This window comes from Scyliorhinus torazame, chromosome 9 (genome assembly GCF_047496885.1).
Source record: "Scyliorhinus torazame isolate Kashiwa2021f chromosome 9, sScyTor2.1, whole genome shotgun sequence".
Classification (NCBI taxonomy): domain Eukaryota; kingdom Metazoa; phylum Chordata; class Chondrichthyes; order Carcharhiniformes; family Scyliorhinidae; genus Scyliorhinus; species Scyliorhinus torazame.
The window spans coordinates 21,869,409-21,895,925 of record NC_092715.1 but is presented as its reverse complement, the minus strand read 5'-3'; the positions used below and the strand labels follow the sequence as shown (position 1 = coordinate 21,895,925).

At 48.0% G+C, this 26,517-nt stretch overlaps 2 protein-coding genes across 8 annotated transcripts in view; one reads left to right on the top strand and one right to left on the bottom strand.

The window, feature by feature from the left end:
• cfap99 (cilia and flagella associated protein 99) overlaps positions 1-19,171 on the bottom strand; it is a 366,971-nt gene extending 347,800 nt beyond the window's left edge. Inside the window, exon 1 of the mRNA XM_072515683.1 lies at positions 19,117-19,171. The gene's annotated coding sequence lies outside the window, so the exon portion shown is untranslated. The remainder of the gene's footprint in view (positions 1-19,116) is intronic.
• A 479-nt stretch (positions 19,172-19,650) lies between these two features.
• zfyve28 (zinc finger, FYVE domain containing 28) overlaps positions 19,651-26,517 on the top strand; it is a 266,810-nt gene continuing 259,943 nt past the window's right edge. For 6 of the 7 annotated variants that reach the window (XR_011948985.1, XM_072515681.1, XM_072515678.1 and 3 more), the window contains exon 1: positions 19,651-19,964. Coding sequence is in view for 3 of the 7 variants with exons in the window: in XM_072515676.1 (XP_072371777.1) it covers positions 19,929-19,964 (36 nt within the window). In the remaining 4 variants the exon portion in view is untranslated. Of the gene's footprint in view, positions 19,965-20,545; positions 20,564-26,517 lie in introns of those variants that run through there. The other variant, XM_072515680.1, reaches the window with a different exon arrangement.

The window sequence follows — 26,517 nt, the reverse complement described above, 5'->3', positions numbered from 1 at the left end:
AATTCATATGTTAGTATTATTGATGAATTCAATTAATTGAACTTAAATTCCTCAGTTGCTATGATGGGATTTGAACTTGCGTCTACTGACCATTAATCCAGGTCTGTAGATTGCTAGTCCAGTGACATAACCACTCAGTAACTGTTCTCAAATGAGAAACTGGCAAAGGGATTGGAATCACTGGGAAGAGTTCAGGGTTTATTTGGATCCTAGTCTTGTTGAGTTGAAATAATAAAATTGATGAGTTCCATAGGCTAAATGGATCTTTTATATTCCTGCGGTGTTCAAAAGGGTGTTGGGGTAAGATTTACACTATCCTGGAACTCTGATCAATACAAAGAACAAAGAAATGTACAGCACAGGAACAGGCCCTTCGGCCCTCCAAGCCCGTGCCGACCATGCTGCCCGACTAAACTACAATCTTCTACACTTCCTGGGTCCGTATCCCTCTATTCCCATCCTATTCATGGATTTGTCAAGATGCCCCTTAAATGTCACTATCGTCCCTGCTTCCACCACCTCCTCCGGCAGCGAGTTCCAGGCACGAATGCCTGGATACACGAATGACTAGAGCATCACTCTCTATTGAGCTTTATTTAAATTATGCACCACTCTTGTTAAATATCAGTAACACGTCCCTGAGGCCAGTGTCAGTTCACTTTAATTTTGTGGAGTCTAAGCAGTTGAATCAAGATGCACTGAGCTATAAAACTCTTGTAGCCTTTGATCCCATTCCCTTCTACACCTGATACATGACTTGCATGAGGTGCTAGAATGACCTAATGCATACACCAGTATTGTTTGCATCAATGTTGTTCCATAAATTGACTGAGATACCCATTTGTTGCAGATGGAAATCAATAAATGTACATTTCATCCCCCCCCCCCCCCCCCCCCCCCCAGGTGATTTATTCTAATTTATTCTGCAATGTCACTGGTGGGAAGACAGCATTATAATTACTGCATACTGCAGGCACAGCTGCTTTGCCAAGAAATATTCTGGCTGGATAATGATTGAGTTTGAAATGGAATTTTAGCTGTCTGTTGTGAACATTAAGCAAATGACCAGCTTGCAATGGCCTCGCTTTAGCTTACTTAACTGTTTAATGAGAAACCTATTTAAAACGAATCAATTAATACACAGCTCGAGGATGTTTAGAATAGGCTCTGGGCCATATTTGAGCAGCAGATATGCAACGGAGGAGAAGAGTAATACAATCCAGCACTCAAGGACCGAAAACTACATTACAGTAATAATATTTTGTGCATCTTTTCATTAGGATCCTTAATTCATTCCCAGATTCGATTCTCAATTGATTTCCAAAGTATGTAATAGGCTAATGGAATGAATTATGAATGGTGGTTTATCAGGTAGTTTGGAACAGCAGGGAGCCATTGACCCATGCCTACAACAAGCTCACTACTTGTGCTGACAGACAGAGTGTGGTGATTAGAATTATAGAATCACAGAATAGCTGCAGCACAGAAGGAGGCCGCTCAGCCTGTCATGACTGTGCCGGCTCTCTGCGAGAGCAACTCAGCTCATCCTACCCTGCCTTTCCCCTGTCGACATGCAGTGCTTTTCTTCTCAAATAATTATCCAATTCTCTTTGAAAGGCTCAATTGAATCTGCGTAAATGATAAAATAAAACTTAAGGAATCTAATAATTGACAATGTGTTCTGGTGGGTGGAGAATTAAGAGAGAAAATGATTGTCATAACCAGCACAGGACTCACGGGTGGCAACAATTAGAATCCCCGTTAACTGCGCTGAATACGAGCTCCTCGGTTAAGGGGGTGGGGAACTCTAAACCATGTATAACCTCATTTATACCGGTGAACCGTTGGAAATTTTGGAAATCGCCATGACTTTGGTGGTTTATGGACACCAGTCGGTGTGCCTCCCACTAATTGTGGTTAAGAGACATGGCCCCAGCTTGTTAAGCTGCGACTGACTGAGCTGCCTACATCTCAAATGGCAACAGGTGGAATCCAGGGTCCAGTGAAGGTATGAGAGAAGGACCATGCGATTTTTCAGCCTTGGCTGGGAAGAATAAAGGGAGTCATCGCCAAAGTCCACGTCGACTTGGGTGTACAGCTGGATTGTTTCAGAGCCTGCTCAGTCCCTTATGCCTTGTTGGCAAAGGTGGAGACCAATCACAGCCGGCTTGAAGAGTTAGGAATCATTTGGCTCGTGCGTTTCGCAGATTGTGTGGCACTGGTGGTTCCGGTGCTGAAGCCAGACAAGATGGTCCAGTTATGCGGGGATTATAAGCTGACGGTGAATAAGGATTTGAGTTTGGACCACTATCCGATGCCCTGCCTTTACACTAAATTGGCAGGTGGGTTTCGTTCACTAAACTTGATATTTACCGATGGAGTCAGACCCCGCCTCCCGAAAATACGTAACAATCAACATGCATCAAGGGCTGTATGAAAACACCAGACTACCCTTTGGCATGTCGTCAGCTTGAGCCATATTCCAGTGGTGATGGAGAATATTCTGCGTGGATTGCCTAGGGTTGCGGTATATTTAGATTACGTGTTAGTTACCGAAGCGACTGAGCAGGAACACCTAGACAATCTGGGGGAAGCACATTAGAGTTTTTCGGAATCTTGTATCCACCTGCGGATAGCTAAGTGTGTTTTCCAGGCAAAGGAGGTGGTGTACCCCGGTTATCGTTTGGATCGCAAGGGCTTACAACCGGTCACAGAAAAGGTGCACGCCATTCAGCAGGCACCCGCCCCTATGGATGGATTGGAACTTCACTCGTTTTTAGGGTTAGTGAACTATTACGGCAAGTTCATCCCGAAACTCTTGACGATGCTGGTCCCCCTGCATTTACTTTTAAAGAAAAACCGAGCGTGGGTATGGAGCGGGTCGGTCGCAGGAAGATGCTTTCAGACAAGTGAAGCACCAACTGTCGTCTTCTGGGATGTTGTCACACTATGATCCTGCCAAGCTCCTCATCATCACATGCCGTGCGTCACCGTACAGCATTGAGGTTATTATGTCCCATTGGATGGTAGATGGCAAGAATCGACCGATCATTTTCACCTCCTGGACATTGGCCGTGGCTTAATGCAAGTTGTGCATCTCGAAAAGGAAGCCTGACGGTGGTTTCCGCGGTGAAGAAAACCAAGATCACCCCCAGGACGGATGAATGTTGTCGCCACTTCAAATTTATGTATTCATTGCCGGTCACTGCATCTAGGATCCATAAATGGACCCAAGTGGACTCAGTTCTTTAAAACATTCAGCATCTTGGTTAGCATGGCGGTTAGCATCGTTAACACCCGGGGAAATGGAGGACTTCCTCATCAAAGATGGCAGAGTTCAGTGTGGAGGACGGATCCTATTATAGGTACACAAGTCATCATCCGGAATAGGGCCAGGATTTAATCTTGATACACCTCCACAACGGACACCCGTGAGTGTCAGAAATGAAAATGTTAGTACATTTGGTGGCTGGGCCCAGGAACACCAAAAACTCCACCCATGGGAATGGCTGGGGTGGCCATGGGCATGGTTGGTTACGGACAACAGCACGCCCTTTACAAGTGAGGAGTTCTCTGGTTTTATGAAGGCTAACGGCACATCCATACTGCCCCATATCACCCGGCTTTGAAAGGGCGAGTGGAGCGGGTGGTCCAGATGTTCAAACGTGGGTTGCGGAAACAGTCTTCGTGGTGGCAGGACACAAGGTTGGCCTGGCTTTTGTTTTGCTACCAAACCAATCCATTGGGACCAGAGTTGCCCTGGCTGAGCTGCTGATAGGCTGGAGGATTCGGACCCGCCTTAGTATGGTTTTCCCCGAAATAGACGGGAAAGTTTGCTGCATGCAAGACCTGCAAGGGTGTTTCCCGTTCGACACCGATCGCCCAGACTCTTTGTACCGAGTGTTGTGGTTGTGGTAGTCTTGTATTGTGTCTTGATATGTAGTCTTGATAGTGGTTGTATTGTATATACTGCATACGAGGGTATTATGGTAAGGCCCCTGTACTACAGGTACGGGGGTAGATCCCTGCCTGCTGGCTCCGCCCAGTAGGCGGAATATAAATGTGTGGGCTCTCCGAGCTGCAGCCATTTCGGCAGCAGCTGCGGGAGACTCCACACCTCTGCGTAATAAAGCCTCGATTACTCTCTACTCTCGTCTCGTCGTAATTGATAGTGCATCAATTTATTACGCAGAGATTTTACTACGATGGATCTTCGCATCAAGCCTTGTCGCCTGCAGCTGCACCCTCAAGCAGACAACGGCAAGTCGGCCTTCGCACATTGGCTAGCTTGCTTTGAAGCATACATTGGATCTGCGACAGACCCACCCTCAGAGGCACAGAAGCTCCAGATCCTTTACACGCGGCTGAACTCCGATATCTTTCCCCTCATCCGGGACGCACCGACCTACGCTGAGGCCATGGCGCTACTGAAGGAGAACTACACTCAGCAGACTAACAAAATCTACGTCAGCCACCTCCTGTCCACACGGCATCAACTCCCCGGTGAGTCTGTGGAAGATTTCTGGCGTGCCCTGCACGTCCTGGTGAGAGACTGTGATTGCCAAGCTATTTCGCCCGCTGAACATTCTGACCTGCTACTTAGAGACGCGTTCGTTACGGGCATAGGGTCGGCCTACATTCGGCAGTGCCTCTTAGAAGGGGCTACCCTCGACCTCGCGGCGACCAAGAAACTAGCGCTCTCGCTCACAGTCGTCTCCCGCAATATACAGGCGTATGCCCCCGACCGCACAGCCCGCCCCTCCTGGGCATCGTGGACCCCGCCAGCGAACACCCCACCATGGATCCTATCAGCAACCTCCCCCAGCCAACCCCAGGCCTGTGCCGCGCGGCAGCCAACCAACCCCGGGGGACCCAAGTATGGACACTCAAAACACCCCCGACAGCGCTGCCTGGCACGGAGCGTGCTCTGCTAGGCCTGCAGGAAGAAAGGACATTTCGCTGCTGTGTGCCAGGCCCACTCGGTCGCCGCTATTGTCCCGGCACCCCCCACATGTGCGACCTGCGGGCGCCGCCATCTTCCTCGCCTCAGACCACGTGCGGCCCGTGGGCGCCGCCATCTTGCTCCCGTCACAACACGTGCGGCCCGTGGGCGCCGCCATCTTGCTCGCCTCACAACACGTGTGGCCCGTGGGTGCCGCCATCTTGCTCCCATCACAACACGTGCGGCCCGTGGGCGCCGCCATCTTGCTCGCCTCACAACACGTGTGGCCCCTGGGAGCCACCATCTTGCTCGCCTCACAACACGTGCGGCCCATGGGCGCCGCCATCTTGCTCGCCGCCATCTTGCCTGCCTCAGGACACGTGCGGCCCGTAGGCGCTGCCATCTTCCCCGCCTCAGGACCCCTGCTCGTCGGGCTCCTCATCGGGCCGCTCATCGCCTGCAACCGCCGCTGACCAGCCACGCCTGGCCTCCACCACGATCGACTAGTCCCGACCGCACAATCTCGCGACCGCGTCGACGACAGTGAAGGTCGACGGGCACAAGATATCCTGCCTTCTGGACTCCGGGAGCACTGAGAGCTTCATCCACCCCAATACGGTAAGGCTCTGCTCCTTCACGGTGCACGCCATCAACTGGAGAATCTCCCTGGCCTCCGGATCCCACTCCGTGGCGATACGGGGGTATTGCACCGCCACCCTCACCATCCAGGGTGTAGAGTTCAGTGGCTTCCGGCTCTACGTCCTCCCCAACCTCTGCGCTGCCTTGCTACTCGGCCTGGACTTCCAGTGCAACCTCCAGAACCTAACCCTGAAATTTGGCGGGCCCCTACCACCCCTTACTGTGTGCAGCCTCACAACCCTTAAGGTCGACCCATCTTCCCTGTTTGCGAATCTCACCCCAGATTGCAAACCCGTCGCCACCAGGAGCAGATGGTACAGTGCCCAGGATAGGACCATCATCAGGTCTGAGGTCCAGCGGCTGCTGCGGGAAGGGATAATCGAGGCCAGCAACATCCCCTGGAGATCCCAAGTGGTAGTGGTGAAAACTGGGGAGAAAAACAGGATGATCGTTGACTACAGTCAGACCATCAGTCGGTACACGCAGCTCGACGCGTACCCCCTCCCACGCATATCTGATGTGGTCAATCAGATTGCACAGTACTGGGTCTTCTCGACAGTGGACCTGAAATCTGCCTACCACCAGCTCCCCATTCGCAAGGCGGACCGCCAGCACACCGCGTTTGAAGCGGATGGCCACCTTTACCACTTCTTTTGGGTTCCCTTCGACGTCACTAACGGGGTCTCGGTCTTCCAACGGGAGATGGACCGAATGGTTGACCGGTACAGACTGCGGGCCACTTTCCCGTACCTGGATAACGTCACCATCTGCGGCCATGACCAGCAGGACCACGACGCTAACCTTTCCAAATTTCTCCACACCGCCAAACTCCTCAACCTAACCTACAACAAGGAGAAGTGCGTGTTCAGCACGAACCGATTAGCCACCCTCGGCTATGTGGTTCAGAACAAAGTTCTTGGGCCCAACCCTGATCGCATGCGCCCCCTCATGGAACTCCCCCTTCCCCACTGCCCCAAGGCCCTCAAACAATGCCTGGGGTTTTTCTCGTAATACGCCCAGCGGGTCCCTAACTATGCGGACAAGGCCCGCCCACTCATCCACTCCACAGTTTTTCCCCTGACGGCCAAGGCTCACCAGGCCTTCAACCGTATCAAGGCCGACATCGCCAAGGCCGCGATGCCTGCGGTTGACGAGACGCTCCCCTTCCAAGTCGAGAGCGATGCATCAGACGTTGGAGGCATAAACTGGCCGGCAGGAGATTCACTCTCCTCACTGACCATCAGTCGGTTGCCTTCATGTTTAACAACACACAGCGGGGTAAGATCAAAAATGATAAGATCTTGAGGTGAAGGATCGAGCTCTCCACCTACAATTACAAAATTTTGCCCCGATGTCCTATCCCGAGGTACATGTGCCAGCGCACAAGTGGACCGACTCCGGATCCTGCACGATGATCTCTGTCACCCAGGGGTCACCCGCTTTTATCACTTCATAAAGGCCCACAATCTGCCCTACTCCATTGAGGAAGTCAGGGCTATCACCAGAGACTGCCAGGTCTGCGCAGAATATAAACCAAACTTCTACCGGCCAGACCGTGCGCGCCTGGTGAAGGCCACCCGCCCCTTTGAAGGCCTCAGCGTGGGCTTCAAAGGGCCGCTCCCCTCCACCGACCGCAACATGTACTTTTTTAATGTGGTCGACGAATATTCAAGATTCCCCTTCGCCATCCCATGCCCCAATATGACGTCTGCCACCGTCATCAAAGCCCTCAACACCATCTTCGCTCTGTTCAGTTTCCCCGCCTACATCCACAGCGACCTGGGATCCTCATTTAAGAGCGATGAGCTGCGCCAGTACCTGCTCAACAGGGGCATTGCCTTGAGCAGGACGACCAGCTACAACCCCCAGGGAAGCGGGCAGGTGGAGCGGGCGAATGGGATGGTCTGGAAGGCCATCCAGCTGGCCCTACGGTCCAGAAATCTCCCGGCCCCCGCTGGCAGGAGGTCCTGCCCGACGCCCTTCACTCCATTCGGTCGCTCCTGTGCACTGCAATTAATGAAAGTCCCCATGAACGTCTCTTTGCCTTCCCCAGGAATCTCATCTCCGGGGTTTTGCTCCCAACATGGCTGGCAGCTCCAGGACCCGTTCTCCTCCGCAAACACGTGCGGCTCCACAAGGCGGAACCGTTGGTTAAGAGGCTACAGCTTTACGCGAACCCGCAGAACGCCTACGTAGCGTACCCCGACGGCCACCAATGACACAGTCTCCCTCAGGGCCCTGGCACCAGCTGGGTCCCCACACTCTGCCCCAGCGCCACCCTCCCTCCCCCTGGCGCACCCCACCACAGCCCCCTCTCCAGGATGATCCGTCCTCCCCTTGGTCCCACCCGGGGATGAAGATGAGGTCGACACGCTCCCGGAGTCACCGACGACCGAACCAACGCCTGAATCGCCACCAGAACTGCGGCGCTCGCAACGACGGAACAAGGCGCCCGATCGTCTAAATTTGTAACCTCTTTCTTAAATTTTAAACAACCTGTATGTAAATAGTTTTCCAGCACCCCCGCTGGACTCGTTTTTTAACAGAGGGTGAATGTGGTAGTCACCACTGTTGTATTGTATATACTGCATGCGAGGGTATTACGGTAAGGCCCCTGTACTACAGGTACGGGGGTAGATCCCTGCCTGCTGGCTCCGCCCAGTAGGCGGAGTATAAATGTGTGGGCTCTCCGAGCTGCAGCCATTTCAGCAGCAGCTGCGGGAGGCTCCACATCTCTGCGCAATAAAGCCTCGATTACTCTCTAATCTTGTCTCGTCGTAATTGATAGTGCATCAGTCGTATCTGTCTGAAACATTGCAGATGGCGCCCAGTGGGTCTCCAAGACCATTATATCTACCAGACAGGGCCAGTTTCCTATCAAGTGCAAGCCCAAGGTTGAATAATGCGAAAACACCTGGACCACATTCGGTTCTGGTGACCAGTTCTTCGTAAACTCCCTCATGCATGGAATATTCTTGCCAAGCCGAACCCAATGCCTGAACAGACCAGAGCTAGCCCCAACAGATCCAGATGTCAACATGAGAGAAGTAGCCGACACGGATTTGGATATGGAGGCGCAGGCGTCGGGGGTCTCCGACCGGAATCGACAGCACAGCAGACAGAGCACCTGCCACGACGTTCCAGACAGCTGCAGGCATTTGCTTCCGCGATACACGCCATCTGATTCAGCACCACGGGTGTACGACGGAGAGCCAGAGATTAAGCAAGTCGGCGCCCCCTTCTCCGCAGGCATCAGAGGATTCTTCGGATTTGGGGCGGGGTGGCGGGGGTTTAGGGGGAGGGATATCATAACCAGCACGGGGCCGACAGGGTGGCAACAACTGGCATCCCCATTAACCTCGCCAAATACAAGCTCCCCCGTTAAGGAGCGGGGAACTTTAAACTATGTATAATTATTTATTGTATAAAATCAGCCGGTTTTGATACCAAAGTAAATAATAGTACATCGTAATAAAACTCTTAAGTACTTGATGTGGATTTGTTTGTGATCTACAAAAACTATTTTTAAACGGGAATTGGTTAGGAAGATAGATTGGCTGAGGTGAAGGAACTGAGTTCTTTGATATGTGGTTCAGCCTAGCAACACCATAAACAGATATTTACTTAAGATAAGTGGATAACAATGAGGCATAGAAGTTCAGCAAGTAAAGCAAGTGTGGTACAAGTTCAAAAGAGAAGATAAGGGTGAATTTCACACTTATATTCTAAAAGAGTGAGCTCATATAAGAAATGTCATTAAGGGGAACTCTAAGACAGGGAGCTCAGATAAAATAAGATCAAAAGGAAAAGCAATGTCTCAGTGGCAGAGTTCATCCTATACAGAGAACTGGTCCAACATCACAGTCACACACAGCAGAAAGCTGAGTTTACTCCAAACAGCAAGTGCCTCGAGAAATTGAGTTTGAACAGCCATTTTGTCTCTATTCTAAGCCAGAAACAAACCCACAAGGTGCCAAGCGTGGTAATTATTACTGGATGTTGCTTATAGTTGTTGTTTTGGAGGGCTTTACCTCTGAGGTTAGGAAAGTAAAGGTATTTGAAACTAGGTCCATTTAAATGTATTGTGTACAGCCATTAATGTAGTTTAAAAAAATAAATTTAGAGTAGCCAATTATTTTTCTTTTTCAATTAAGGGGCAATTTAGTGTGGCCAATCGACTTAACCAGCACATCTTTGGGTTATGGAGGTGAAACCCACGCAGACATGGGGAGGATGTGCAAACTCCACACGGACAGTAACCCAAGATCGGGATGCGAACCCTGGTCCTTGGTGCCGCAGTCCCAGTGCTAACCACTGCACCACATGCCGCCCTTCCACTAATGTAGTTAAATGTAAGTTTTAGTTCCCTTTCTTGTGTGTTTTACTGCTGAATAAACATTTATTTTGTTTCATTATTACCACAAGGCAGGAACATTGGATTGAATTTGTTTATTGTCACGTGTACCGAGGTACAGTGAAAAGTAATTTTCTGCGAGCAGCTCAACAGATCATTAAGTACATGAAAAGAAAAGGAAATAAAAGAAAATATATAATAGGGCAACACAAGGTACACAATGCAACTAGATAACACCGGTATCGGGTGAAGCATACAGGGTGTAGTGTTAATGAGGTAAGTTCACAAGAGGGTCGTTTAGGACTCTGGTAACAGCGGGGAAGAAGCTGTTTTTGAGTCTGTTCGTGCGTGTTCTCAGACTTCTGTATTTCCTGCAGGAAGTTTCCTGAGGTTGGAAGTGAGTAAGCCGGGTGGGAGGGGTCTTTGATTATGCTGCCCGCTTTCCCCAGGCAGTGGTAGGTGTAGATGGAGTCAATGGATGGGAGGCAGGTTTGTATGATGGACTGGGCTGGGCTGTGTTCACGACTCTCTGAAGTTATCCTTCCCTGGTCTTCGCATCTTTCCTCATATTACACCAGACCACAAAAAAATGCAGTTAGGAACCAGCATTTCAAGATTCCCTTCTGGGATTTGGAATACCCTAGAATTTGACAACAGCTGGGTTAACACTCCTCTGGTTCTTTTGTCGATCTCCTAAAATCAATTTCCTTTGGTTGGTGACCCTACTGCCAATGGGAATCGTTCCTCACTAATACTCAATCCATACAAGTTTGAACACTTTTATCACAAGCTGAGACAGGAGTGTCCCTATGTCTTTGCTGCTTAACTGCCTGGGCTGTGGGTTGGCCCGCTGCACCATGGTTTATTTTCTAACCTTAAAATGGTTCTGCGTTGCTCATGGAGATCTGACTGCGGAACTATCTGGATTGCTTTTTCCAGGGTTAGATTTTTCTTTGCATGAGGTTAGAGAGTGCATCATCTGCTACTCCAACCACTACTCTGTCTCTGATGAGTTCAGATTTTAAGTCTCCATATTCACAATCAGAAGGTCATTGATGAATGAATCAACAGATTCTCTTGGTGGTTGGACTCGCTTGTTAAATTTAGCTCTTTCAAGTACTTAATTGCTACTTAGATTAAAATAAATACCTAAAGATTTTCGTACTTTTTCAAAGTTTTGTCTTGCAATAATGTAATCTGCAGTCAGGCCTACTGATTTTAGCAGTGTGGTAAACTGCTCTGTTTCTGACTTCTTGTCTAAACCTGAAGAAATGCTGTATCTTAGGAATCTTTTCCTCCAAAGTCCCCAATTATATAATTGATCCGGGCCTTGGATTAGTCTGAATTGATATTTTTTTTAAATGTAGGTTCTGCTTTAAGAGCTTTCCAAATTTCCAGAAAGCATTGCCATTCATGAGGAGTCAAAGGGCTTTCCCATGCTTCCCCTTTTTGGTGAGCCCTGCTACAATGGCGATCGCACTCTGCTGAAAGAAAATTCAACAATGGCTGCCTGGATCAAGTGCTTGCAGAGTTCTCTTGCTTGACATTTTACTTTCATGTCTCAAATTACACCCCCACAACCCAAAGATGTGCATGGTAGGTGGATTGGCCACGTGTTATAACCTGCCTGCTTACCATTGGCTGGGGACTAATGACAATCCCACAATCCTGTGGGAGTATGAGCTTCCCCAATGAGGGGGGCAGAGAAATCATTAGCAGACTCCCTGTATAAATAAAGCTGGCCAGTTTGGAACTAGCAGGAAGGAGTAAGCAGCAAGTGAGGCGGTGGCGGCTGCTGCTGCTGCTGCTGCTGCTGCTGCTGCTGCTGCGGCGGCGGCGGCGGCGGCGGCGGCGGCGGCGGCGGCGGCGGCTGCTGCGGCGGCGGCGGCGGTGGCTGCTGCTGCTGCTGCTGCGGCGGTGGCTGCTGCTGCTGCGGCGGTGGCTGCTGCTGCTGCGGCGGTGGCTGCTGCTGCGGCGGCGGCTGCTGCTGCGGTGGCGACTGCTGCTGCGTGGATATATGTTATTGTAAATAAATGTTATTTCTTGTATCCTTGAATCTTGTGCTGGATTCTTCGTGGCCCTCACAAAACCATGCTAAATTGCCCCACAATTGGTACAAAATTGGGAACTCTAAATTAAAAGAAAAAAAGAATTCTTTAAATGTAATTGATATACCATCAATTCACTGTGGGACTGTGAGAACGAGTGAACATAAGGCTTTATTATACAGGAACTTGCCTGCCAGTGTCTGCTGTACAAATGAGTGCCACCCACAGGTGGATAGCACAATTGCTTCACAGCTCCAGGGTCCCAGGTTCGATTCCGGCTTGGTTCACTGTCTGTGCGGAGTCTGCACATCCTCCCCCGTGTGTGCGTGGGTTTCCTCCGGGTGCTCCGGTTTCCTCCCACAGTCCAAAGATGTGCAGGTTAGGTGGATTGGCCATGATAAATTGCCCTTAGTTTCCAAAATTGCCCTTAGTGTTGGGTGGGGTTACTGGGTTATGGGGATAGGGTGGCGGTGTGGACCTTGGGTAGGGTGCTCTTTCCAAGAGCCGGTGCAGACTCGATGGGCCGAATGGCCTCCTTCTGCACTGTAAATTCTATATCACCTTGGGGAGGGCGGAGCCAGAGGCGGAGCCCACCGGGGTTCCAATACAATACCTGGAAGTAGATCGTATTATCATTTCCTGGTCATAGGTCACAGTACTATACAGACAGTTCATATTCAGGTGAATACATTCACCACAGTAATGTTGAACTTATATAGCCCCTTGGTTAGACCACACGAGTACTGTGCACACTTCTGGTCTCCATATTATAAAAAGGATGTAGATGGTCTGGGGAAATGCAAGAATGATTTGCAAAGATTATGCTAGAACTGACTACATCTATGGAAATGCAAAAACAGACAGCTCAGTGGGGCTTTCATAGTATGAAATCAATGAAATAATGATACCAAGGGATATGAGGAGAGTGGGGGGAAATGGTGTAGAGCTAGATGATCAGCCATGATCTGTTTGAATGGTGGAGCAGGCTTGGCAGGCCAAATGGCCTATTCCTGCTCCTGTATTCTTATGAAACAGTTGGGTAGGGTAGACAGAGAAAGATTTTCCATTTGTGGCTGTGTCTAAAACATGGAGCAATAAGTATCAACGGTCACTAATGAATTCAGTAGCAGATTCAGTAGCACCCTGCCAGATGGAGAGGTTGAGGATATGAACATAGATATATTTCTGGGGAAGCTCGGTAAGTACATGAGGGAGAAAGGATATGTTGACCAGGTTAGATGCAGTAAAGTGGGAAAATAGCTCATGTGAAACAAAAAGACCCACTATAAACCATCATGTAAAAGCATCTGACTGGAATGTATAATTAAATTTTACCTTAGTGTATACCAACGCCTAGATGCAAGAGAGACTCTGTCTAAAGTGCTGTTTGATATCTAAAAGTCCACATTTTAAATTTCCAAATGCTTTTGGATTACTATATGAAATGTTTACCTTATACTTTAATTGCTGTTTAAAATTGAACTGCAGAATGGGTAAGTCAGCCGTGGTACAAAAATTTGTCAACTGCTTGTTTTAATTAAAGTTCATTTAGGTTCTGATTATATACATTACCCTAATAGATCAGTTACCCAGACTAAACTTCAGAACACAGAAAAGGAAATATTGTTTAATTATAGGATGGGTGACTTCCAAGAAGATTACCAATTACAATTGAGTAGCACTTTGTACACTTGCACTAGGTAGGGCTGGTTTAGCTCAGTGGGCTAGATAGCTGGTTTATGATGCAGAACAAGGTCAGCAGCGCGGGTTCAATTCCCGTACCAGCTTACCCGAACAGGCGACGGAATGTGGCGACTAGGGGCTTTTTACAGTAATTTCATGCTTGTGACAGTAAAAGGTTATTATTATTACATACCACCTTATTCAATACATATGTTTTACAAATACAATCATGTATATTCCAATTATCTTCCCGCACCCAGTGCTTTTGTCTGTTTCCATATCTAGTAATTCCCAGAATAGGTCGTAATTTTCTGTCGCCAGAGGCTGATAGCATGAGAGGTGCCACTCCACATCAAGTATGGCTGACCAGGTGTCTCTCCCGCTCCCACTGCCAGCCACAGGTGTGTTGGGACGGATTTGCAGGTTGATACACTCAACCTGTTTGACCACATTATGAATGCACCTTTCTTGGCCATCATGTCCTGAAGTGGGAACTGAACCTGGAGCATCTGGTTCAGAGGCAGGGACTCTACCCACTGCGTCACAAGACCTCCCATCATCTATGTGCTTCCATTTAAAGGATGACACGGTGGCACAGTGGTTAGTACTGCTGCCTCACAGTGTCAAGGACCCAGGTTTGATTCTGACCATGACTGTGTGGAGTTTGCACATTCTCCCCATGTCTGCGTGGGTTTTCTCCGGGTGCTCCGGTTTCCTCCCACAGTCCAAAGATGTGCAGGTTAGGTGAATTAGCCATCCTAAATTGCCCCTTAGTGTCCAAAACTTGGAGCCATAAGTATCAACGGTCACTAATGAATTCAGTAGCAGATTCAGGAGAATCCTGCCAGATGGAGCGGTTGAGGCTATTAACAGGCGCCGGAATGTGGTGACTAGGGGCTTTTCGCAGTAACTTCATTGAAGCCTACTTGTGACAATAAGCGATTTTCATTTCATTTTCATTTCATTTCATGTTAGAAGAATTAAAACTAGCATTCAAGTACTAGCATAAAATAGTTAAGAAAGGAAAATGAGGGCAGCACGTCGGCGCAGTGGTTAGCACTGCTGCCTCATAGCGCCGATGACCTGGGTTCAATCCCGACCCCGGGTCACTGTCCGTATGCAGTTTGCACAATCTCCCTGTGTTTGTGTCGGTCTCACCCCCACATCCCAAAGATGTGCAGGGTCAGTGGATTGGTTATGCTAAATTGCCCCTTAATGGGTACTCAAAATTTTTTTTTATTTTAAAAGAAAGCAAAATGTTTGGATTAAAAAATAAAGAGGGACTTAAATGTAGAATACAAATACCTCTTTGACTGCTGACAATGGGCGGATAACAGTTTTTAACTATTCACATTAACCAACTCCTAGTCCAAAGTCCATAGTGACCTTCAAGCCCCAACTCAGCACATGGCTCTATCATTCCCCTTCTGGACATGAATTGAACATCTCCAACTCTATTATAATGATGAAACCTTGAAGAATACTTGGGCAGAAAACACTTCAGTGCCACTGTGGCAGGTTTTCTGGCGGTGTGGTTGTCCGCCTTCAGCCATCGGTGTGATCTTCCAGTCCCTCGAGGTCAATGGCCATTTGCGTTGTTGGTGGGTCCAAATGGACCTGCCGGCGACAACACTAGAAATTCCTGCCCACTGTCTCCAGACCAACATCTCAACAACCATGCTTCAATATTCCCCGAGGGTGTGAACAACCCTCAATATAATATAAACTGGACGTGTCCAATGCCAATGAGGTGTCCTTATACCTCAAAACGTGGCCTAGCTGTGACCGCGGAAACGCTGACCAAACCATGGAGCGCAAAATTCCAGGAATGGCGGGACTGACGAGGTTGGGATTGTTCTCGCTGGAGATCAGAAGAATGAAGGGGGATCTCATAGAGACTTATAAAATTCTAACAGGACTAGACAGGGTAGATGCAGGGAAGATATTACCAATGATGGGTGTGTCCAGAACCAGGGGTCACAGCCTGGGGATTCAGGGTAAACCATTTCGGACAGAGATAACAAGACATTTCTTCACACAACAAAGAACAAAGAAATGTACAGCACAGGAACAGGCCCTTCGGCCCTCCAAGCCCGTGCCGACCATGCTGCCTGACTAAACTACAATCTTCTACACTTCCTGGGTCCGTATCCCTCTATTCCCATCCTATTCATGTATTTGTCAAGATGCCCCTTAAATGTCACTATCGTCCCTGCTTCCACCACCTCCTCCGGTAGCGAGTTCCAGGTACCCACTACCCTCTGCGTAAAAAACTTGCCTCGTACATCTACTCTAAACCTTGCCCCTCTCACCTTAAACCTATGCCCCCTAGTAATTGACCCCTCTACCCTGGGGAAAAGCCTCTGACTATCCACTCTGTCTATGCCCCTCATAATTTTGTAGACCTCTATCAGGTCTCCCCTCAACCTCCTTCGTTCCAGTGAGAACAAACAGAGTTTATTCAACCGCTCCTCATAGGTAATGCCCTCCATACCAGGCAACATTCTGGTAAATCTCTTCTGCACCCTCTCTAAAGCCTCCACATCCTTCTGGTAGTGTGGTGACCAGAATTGAACACTGTACTCCAAGTGTGGCCTAACTAAGATTCTATACAGCTGCAACATGACTTGCCAATTCTTATACTCAATGCCCCGGCCAATGAAGGCAAGCATGCCGTATGCCTTCTTGACTACCTTCTCCACCTGTGTTGCCCCTTTCAATGACCTGTGGACCTGTACTCCTAGATCGCTTTGACTTTCAATACTCTTGAGGGTTCTACCATTCACTGTATATTCCCTACCTGCATTAGGCCTTCCAAAATGCATTACCTCACATTTATCCGGATTAAACTCCATCTGCCATCTCTCCGCCCAAGTCTCCAAACAATCTAAATCCTGCTGTATCCTCTGACAGTCCTCATCGCTATCCGCAATTCCACCAACCTTTGTGTCGTCTGCAAACTTACTAATCAGACCAGTTACATTTTCCTCCAAATCATTTATATATACTATAAACAGCAAAGGTCCCAGCACTGATCCCTGTGGAACACCACTGGTCACAGCCCTCCAATTAGAAAAGCATCCTTCTTTTGCTACTCTCTGCCTTCTATGACCTAGCCAGTTCTGTATCCACCTTGCCAGCTCACCCCTGATCCCGTGTGACTTCACCTTTTGTACTAGTCTACCATGAGGGACCTTGTCAAAGGCCTTACTGAAGTCCATATAGACAACATCCACTGCCCTACCTGCATCAATCATCTTAGTGACCTCCTCGAAAAACTCTATCAAGTTAGTGAGACACGACCTTCCCTTCACAAAACCGTGCTGCCTCTCACTAATACGTCCATTTGCTTCCAAATGGGAGTAGATCTCGAAGAATTCTCTCCAATAATTTCCCTACCACTGAAGTAAGGCTCACCGGCCTGTAGTTCCCGGGATTATCCTTGCTACCCTTCTTAAACAGAGGAACAACATTGGCTATTCTCCAGTTCTCCGGGACATCCCCTGAAGACGGTGAAGATCCCAAGATTTCTGTCAAGGCCTCAGCAATTTCCTCTCCAGCCTCCTTCAGTATTCTGGGGTAGATCCCATCAGACCCTGGGGACTTATCTACCTTAATATTTTTTAAGACACCCAACACCTCGTCTTTTTGGATCTCAATGTGACCCAGGCTATCTACACACCCTTCTCCAGACTCAACATCTACCAATTTCTTCTCTTTGGTGAATACTGATGCAAAGTATTCATTTAGTACCTCGCCCATTTCCTCTGGCTCCACACATAGATTCCCTTGCCTATCCTTCAGTGGGCCAAACCTTTCCCTGGCTACCCTCTTGCTTTTTATGTACGTGTAAAAAGCCTTGGGATTTTCCTTAACCCTATTTGCCAATGACTTTTCGTGACCCCTCCTGACTCCGTGTTTAAGTTCCTTCCTACTTTCCTTATATTCCATGCAGGCTTCGTCTGTTCCCAGCCTTTTAGCCCTGACAAATGCCTCCTTTTTCTTTTTGACGAGGCCTACAATATCTCTCGTTATCCAAGGTTCCCGAAAATTGCCGTATTTATCCTTCTTCCTCACAGGAACATGCCGGTCCTGAATTCCTTTCAACTGCCACTTGAAAGCCTCCCACATGTCAGATGTTGATTTGCCCTCAAACATCCGCCCCCAATCTATGTTCTTCAGTTCCCGCCTAGAGTGGTGAGCCTGTGGAATTCATTACCAAAGGACGTAGTTGATGCTAAAACTTTGAATATATTCAAGAGGCGGCTGCATATAGCACTTGGGGAGAATGGGATCAAACGCTATGGGGAGAAAGCAAGATTAGGCTATTGAGTTGGATGATCAGCCATGATCGTGATGAATGGCGGAGCAGGCTCGAAGGGCCAAAAAGCCTCCTCCTGCTCCTATCTTCTATGTAAAATATCCCTGGTGACCGTGCCCAAGTTTTAAGACAACATCCTGGAGTTTTATTTGCTTTGGACTTGTTAAGGAACTTGACAGTACAGCTGTGACAACAATCCGGACTCTAACCATTCAGCCCAATAACCCCGGACCCTAACCACTCAGCCCAATAACCCTGCACACTAACCACTCAGCCCTATAAGCCCCGACCTTAACCACTCAGCCCAATTACTCCGTACCCTAACCACTCAGCCCAATAACCCCGGACCCTAACAACTCAGCCCAATAACTCCGGACCCTAACCATTCAGCCCAATAACTCCGGACCCTAACAACTCAGCCCAATAACTCCGGACCCTAACCATTCAGCCCAATAACCCCGGACCCTAACCACTCAGCCCTATAAGCCCCGACCCTAACAACTCAGCCCAATTACCCCGTACCCTAACCATTCAGCCCAATAACCCCGGACCCTAACTACTCAGCCCAATAACCCTGGACCCTAACCACTCAGCCCAATAACTCCAGACCCTAACCACTCAGCCCAATAACCCTGGACCCTAACCACTCAGCCCAATAACTCCAGACCCTAACCACTCAGCCCAATTACCCCGTACCCTAACCACTCAGCCCAGTAACCCCGTACCCTAACCATTCAGCCCAATAACTCCAGACCCTAACCACTCAGCCCAATAACCCTGGACCCTAACCACTCAGCCCAATAACCCCGGACCCTAACCACTCAGCCCAATAACCCCGGACCCTAACCACTCAGCCCAATAACCCTGGACCCTAACCACTCAGCCCAATAACCCTGGACCCTAACCACTCAGCCCAATAACCCCGGACCCTAACCACTCACCCCAGTAACCCCGGACCCTAACCGCTCAATCTGGACAGCCAGTGACAGCCTCGCGAGCGCTGACAACACTCGCCACTCGGTTAAATCTGACATTTCAAAGCAGTTGTTGAAAATTAACTTCCAACGATAACTGATGATCGAATCCAACGATTTTTAACTCATGAGAAAATAAAAAACAGGACACTTACTTCACAGTCTGATCGGCAGCGCCTGCTCTCTGCACGAATCCGGGGGGGGGGGGAGGGCGGGGGCGCGGGGCACTATGGGGATTGTAGTCCAGCACACGCACGTTTCCCTTCAAAGGAACGGGGATAGTCAGCGCCAGAACCCCAGCCCCCGTCAGCCATTGCGCGGAACAGCGCGCCTGCTCCGACAGGCTGTTTGGCGGTCTCTAGGCAACGGCGTCAGCCCCTGCCAGCGCAAGGTACAAACATGGCAAGACGGTGGGGTGGGGGGGGGGGGGGGGGGGGGGGAATATGTCGTCCCAGCGCATGCAAAGTTAAGAAACATCAAGAACGTTATTCCTCCGTCTCGGTTCAAACGAAACACTCTTTCTTTGGTTTAATGATCAAATCCTTGGTAGCCCCCTCTTCCAGCCCCGCCCCCCCCCCAGCGGGTCGGTCTTCCGATTGGCGGAAAGCGGTGTCAATCACTCGGGGGACGGATGGGGCGGGAGCTCGGCGGATGTCATTGCCGGGGCGCGGTGCACTCTGGGATAGTGTTGTCATGTCAGCGCCGAGCTGATGTTGGCGTTAGTGGCGCTGCCGCCTCCTGCGCTCGGGAGGCAGACGACAGAAGAAGAAGAAGAGCCGCCAGTTGACGCCACCTGAATGTCAGCCTGAGGGTTTGGCGAGAACAGACAGCGCCGGCTCTCCGGGAGGAACAGCTGGACCCGCTCGGCCGGCCGTGCGGGGGGGACGTGGATCGTTGACAGCGGGGTTCCCCCCCCCCCCGGCAGCCCGAGGACGGCGAGAGCCTGAGCGGCCGCAAGCCCGCAAACATGCACCGCTTCCGAAAGTGGCTGTACAAGCCCAAGGTGAGCCTTTTTAAAGAGACCGGCTGAGCCGCACGGTTGGCGCCCACTTATCAAGTGGCCCATTCTGTCCTGATTTAACTTCAGAGGCCACCTGCAAAGTGCCCATTTACCGAGAAACACAACACGAGGGTATGGCTGGTGCGCGAAAGGCTATCATCCTACTCAAAAAAAAATAATCCAAATGAACCGACGCTGCACGTGTTTATTTTCATGTCTGAGGTGCGCGATTGGAAGGGTACGTTGGCGAAGTGGCTTCTCTTTCCTGGGCTGCTCTTTGCCATGTTACTCTGAAGTTTTTTGGGGGGGGGGGTTCGCTCTTTCTCCCCCCTCCCCAGAGTCGAATGGGCTGTGTGGTTATCTGGGTGGCGCGAAGTGTTGTGGAGGAAAAGCCCAGGGCAACTCTCCCGCACGGTCAGTTTTAAAGTCCGCTGTCGTGAGAGCCCCCCCCCCCCCCCCCCGCCAACTTTCCTCCCTTCAACTTTTTAACTGCAGTCGGCTGCGTTTTACAATGAGCTGAGCGGGGGACCAAACTGTTCAGGTTTGGCTGAAATGGATAGTAGTACCTGCTCGTGCGGCTGTTGGGTCAGGACGTTTGCAAGGTATCTCTGAGATTTTTAATTGCCTAATGTATTGTGTAAGTCTATATATAGACCGACCATCTATTTATAGTGTTTCGTAAACTGTATGCACACAAACAAAACGGCACATTCAGGTAAGAGCGATTGAATGGCCGTTTATCTCCGTTTCTGGGTTACTGTCTGACTCGGGGTCGCCTGTATAATCACAGTCGCTGCACTTGAACTGCAGTGGTGTTTCGACAATAAATAATGTAGCCTCGATCAGAGCATTACTTTAATATTTTTGATACCCGCGTGAAAAATATAGATTTGTAAGGTGGTCTTTTAATACTGGTTATTATCCAAATCTCTGCTGGCTACGGCTGCCTGCCTGGATCGTTGCGTTTTCTCATTTCCATCCCACTTGTCCTGTTTATACAGTTAAGTATTAAGGTTCAGGTTGCGGAAGCACACTTGAGTAAAAGACAGCAAAATCTGCTTTCTGTAGAATACGAATGCAATTAATCGTTTGCATTATTTTAATATCTGCCTACAAGGAAGAAGGATACACAAATATTAATGCATGTATTAAATACACTAGAATTCCAGAATTGCGAACGGTTTGCAAACCATTACACGCTAGTTTTAGTCGCTTGATTAAACTGCTTTGTACTGTTCCGACCAGAGATATGTGTACTTTTCTGTTGTGCTTCCTGTGACGTGTACCAGGTCTTTGTTCTGGTCAAGCTCCATTTGGTCGATGTGTAGGAATGTTCACTTACTGTGACTGTTTTTATGAAATGTTGAATGAATTCTGAAAATCCAGACATGGGGCTGGTTTAGCTCATTGGGCTAAACCGCTGGCTTTTAAAGCAGACCAAGGCAGGCCAGCAGCATGGTGCAATTCCCGTACCAGCCTCCCCGAACAGGCGCTGGAATGTGGCGACTGGGGGCTTTTCACAGTAACTTAATTGAAGCCTACTTGTGACGATAAGCGATTTTCATGTGACTTTTAACGTGACGTATGAAAGACTTGTCACTCTCTGCACATGTCTGTAACCTTGCCCTCAGTCATACTTTTTGCACAGCTAATATCCACGTTTTGGGTGTTGCTTATTTTTAAGTTTTTAATGAAGTAAAATGAGTTGCCTAATTTTCTCGTTTCAAAGTTTGCATCAAACTGTTAGTACTGCATGGTGGCACAGTGGTAGGCACAGCTGCCTCGCAGTGCCAGGGACCCAGGTTTGATTCTGGCGTTGGGTGACTGTGGAGTTTGCGTATTCTCTGTGTCTGTATGCGTTTCCTCTGGGTGCTCCTGTTTCCCCCACGGTCCAAAATATGCAGGTTAGCTGGATTGGCCATGATCAGTGGGGAGGGTTACAGGGCTAGGGTGGGGCGTGGGCATGGGTGGAGTGGTGTTCGGTGGGTCAGTGCAGACCCGCTGGGCCAAATGGCCTCCTTCTGTAGTGTAGGGATTCAAAACATTTCTCGTTGGTTTAGTCATAGAATCGTAGAATTTACAGTGCAGAAGGAGGCCATTTGGCCCATTGCGTCTGCACCGGCCCTTGGAAAGAGCACCCTACTTAAGCCCACACCTCCACCCTATTCCGTCACCCAGTAACCCCACCTAAACGTTTTGGGATTCATGTCTTTTCGATTCATGTTTGGAAGGGTGGTATTGGTCGTTGTTCTGTTGCCTGCTGAAGGAAGCAGGAGGATGTGATCAAGTTTGACTGCATTATTTGATAGTTTTCTCACTGTGCCCAGAGTCACAGTGGTGAACCACTGTGGTGAATTATTGGTGACCATTTAATGATTTTTGTTTAAATCACATTTCCATTTTTTAGTAGCTGCACCCTATCCTCTGAAGTCCCATTTCGTAACCAAGTGATTCACATTATTTAAGTGTAATCCATGTTAGGTTGTCATACACAGCAGTAGCTAGTTTGCATGCACTAAGTTTCATAAAACACATGTATTTGTATCGTGCTTTTAATCAGAGGCTGTCTCATAATGCATGGCATATAACAAAAGTGCTTTAATGTAGGAAATTCAGCAGCCAATTTGCACAAAGCAAGCTCCCACACACCCATGTGATAACAAACCGATGTCTTTTTTGTAGAATGTTTTGGTTGAGGAATAAATATTAGTCAGACTGGGATGACGCTCTGGCTCTTACTTGGAATTGTTTGCCGTTAGATTTTACGTTCACCTGGATCAGACAGGGCCGACAGGTGCGATGTCCGACAGTGCAGCATTCCCTCAGGATTGCACAGAATCATCAGCCTTGATTTTTTTTTCCGTGTTCCAGCTCTGGAACTCCAACTTTCTGATTCAGGCAAAAGTGCTATCAAGTCAGCCACCGTTGACAATTTTTGTTTGTTTGATAGAGTTATATATAGCAAAAGGAGATAATTTGGCCCAAAGTGCTACTTTGTAAGCTCGATCTATCTAATTAATCTTGCTCATTCCCCAGTAGCTCAGCATTTTTTTTTTTTCCTTCTCTGTATATTTCCATTTATATATGATATCGACTCTTCTTCCATTATCCTTTCAAGCTGTTGAAAAAAAAAAATAATAATCTCCTTGTCTCTCTTCAGGAGCACCATTACCCAGTTACATTTTGTAAAAAGCAGAAAACGTAGCCAATTGCCAGAATTTAATATTTTGGGGTGAGTTCAGGGTCGGACATGGAGAATCATTAGCTGTTCTCCGATCATGCCAAAGATCTGTTGTATTTATTCCAACAAGCTGCCAGGCTCTGATTATGAAGTTTCATCTAAAGGACAGCACCTCCAATAAATCAGTCAGTCCTAGACAAGTGTTAGGACTTGAAAGAATAACATTCTGAGTTGAGAATGTTGAAGAATGAGTAAAACCGCATTTGGATTGAGGTTTTGACCCCTTGCCCTATGGAATGAGTAAGACAGCATTTGGATTGAGGATTTGACCCCTTGCCCTATCCTCTCATCTCAACAAGTAAAGTACCGTACTCTCAGATGACCATAGGCTGCTTTTCCCTCTTGAGGGGGAGAGCTGACTGGTGATGATTTTACCCAAGGGTCACCACATCTCGGGCGAGGGCAAGGTTGAGAAGGCGAGGCCTTCATGAATAACCTCAGCCGGTATGGGGAATTGAACCCGCGCTGTTGGCCTCGCTCTGCATCACAAACCAGTAGTCCAGCCAACTGAGTAAACCGGCCCCTTGCTATTCATTGCACTGCCTCCAGGTGCAAAGAATGGGCAAAGAAATGCTGGTGTTCTTTTCTGTGGAGAAATTCTGGGTTGTATTTAGCATTCGCTTTCCTTCAAAGTGGGGGGTGGAGTTCAATTGGGTGGCATTTCTAACTTTGGTGTGGTGTATCTGACCACAGTTGGCCTGTTGGTTTACAGTGACTGTGTATTTACTGAGAACATTATAGCATAACATATATTTTGAAACCTGCCATCCTTAAAATCTGTGTACATTTGTGAAAATAAGTGGATGTGAAGGAGTACTGTATTATAGTCAAAGTTTTCATGTTTTTTTTTCTGCTAAAGCCTGTGACTATTCATCTATGAAAAGTTCTTGTCTTTTGAGCCAGGGTCGCATTCTGAGGCCTTCCATCCATGAGTAACATTAAATGGGATCATAACAATCAACATTTCCAGCAAGAGAAAATCTTACACCTCCCTTTGCCATTCGAAGGTCTTATCATCGTTGAATCCCTCACATTCAACATAATAATCTTTTTATTGTCACAAGTATGAAGTTACTGTGAAAAGCCCCTAGTCGCCACATTCCGGCACCTGTTCAGGTAAGCTGGTACGGGAATTGAACCCGCTTTGCTGGCCTTGCTTTGCATTACAAACCAGCTGTCTAGCCTACTGAGCTAATCTTGGGGGATACCATTGTTTAGAAACAACTGGAATAGCTAGTTACAAGAGCAGATCAGAGACTGGGAATTATGTAGCAGGTAATTCTCCCTACTCTCCAAAGCCTGTCCACTACCTTTTAACCTGGTGTTGTAAGACTTCGTACTGTGCACTACCTTAAAGGCACAAATCAGGAACTTGATGGAATAGTCTCAATGTGCCTGGATGAGTGCAGCTCCAACAGTGCTCAAGGAGTTCAACACCGACAAAGCAACCCACTTGAATTACACCCCATCCACCTGTCTACCCCAGTTGCAGCTGCGCAACAGTATGTAACATCCACAAAATGCACTGCAGCAACTCACCAAGATCCCTTTGGAAGGACCGTTCAAATCTGCAACCTCTACCACCTGGAAAGATGAGGGCAACGATTCTGTCCAAACATCCTGACTTGTGACAGGTGACCACCTCTCTGCCACGGAGTCAAAATCCTGGAACTCACTCCCCAACAGCACTGGGATTACCTGCACCAGCAGGGTGGCAGCGGTTGAAGAGGGTGGCTCATCACATTTTCAAGAGCAGTGAATGCTGAGCTTTGGATGTGAGCCTCGCTGGTAAGATTGAATGAAACAAAAGCTTTAAGGCAACATTTGTTCAGCAAGCAAGCATCAAGTTTAATAATCTCATGTAACCAAGGGGCAGCAGTGGTTAGCCGAGGACCTGGGTTTGATCCCAACCCTGGATCACTGACCATGTGGATTTTGCACATTCTCCCCGTGTCTGCATGGGTCTCACCTCCACAATCCAAAGAAGTGCAGGGTTGGTGGATTGGCCACACTAAATTGCCCCTTAATTTAGAAAAAAAAAGAAATGTAACCAAGAATTATTACTGCAGGTAAAACATTAAAAAAATTATAGATTCTGTTTTCGCCTGAACATTTACATAGATCACTACTTTTATTTGCAAATGATCAATAAAAACATGGGAGCAGGGTTGTGAAGTTATTTCACAACTTAAAAGTTTGAAAAGGACTGTTTTCCAAGGCTTATTTTCGCAAACCCAAACTTGCTTAAGGTAGAGATTGTGGCCAGTAAATTCACATGGACATATTATGCTATATAATGTGCTACCGTGCTGCACAAGGGTGGCATGGTAGCACAGTGGTTAGCACTGTTGCTTCACAGTTCCAGTGTCCCAGGTTTGATTCCCAGCCTGGGTTACTGTCAGTGTGGAGTCTGCAAGTTCTCCCTGTGTGGGTTTCCTCCGGGTGCTCCGGTTTCCTCCCACAGTCCAAAGATGTGCTGTTAGGTAATTTGGACATTCTGAATCCCCCCTCTGTATACCTGAACAGGCACCGGAATAAACTAGTCGCTTTTCACCGTAACATCATGGCAGTCTGAATGTAAGCCTACTTGTGACAATAAAGATTATTATTACTGAAACTTCACCACTGGTTCCGTTTCTGGGGATTCTAAATGTGGCAACCCTTGAAATAGCCTATTGGTACAGAAAGTTAACTGGAGTTGCTGGTTAGTAGCATTTTCCCCTGACTTGTGGTTTCTAGAGTAGTAATCATCCTTTGGGACATTTAGTACTTTGAATATTTTGTTTAAGATTTGCTGCTCCATTGTATGTTGCAGCCTACATTTGTTTCAATTTCCTCAAGTGGCATTTGGAAGTCTGGAATCTATGTTTGTATTCCAATGTTCTCTTCATTGATCTTGACTATGTATGTGATTTTTATTATGCGTCTTTAGCTACTTCATGTATTATCTGCTATTCATCAGCGAGCAGCATACATACTGGAGGCAGGTAGATAAATCATATTGTTCTCCGTTTCAAATAAAAGATGCAAGCACATTTTGCTGGTAGTGTGGTATGAGAGACTAACTATCTTTCCTTTAAAAAAAATTGCTTTTAAATTCTTGTGACCTTTAATAAACTGAACTTGTTGCAGGAGGATATGGATTAGCTCTGAAATATGAAAGGATACAGGATATTTAGGAACGACAGGAAGTGAGAAAAAAGTGGAAGGGTGTCACTGTCAGTTAATGATGCGCAATAGAGAGGCATGACCCAAGGACGGATGCACTATCCATGGTTAACTGGAAAGGTTACAGATAGCATCAAACTTAAAGAA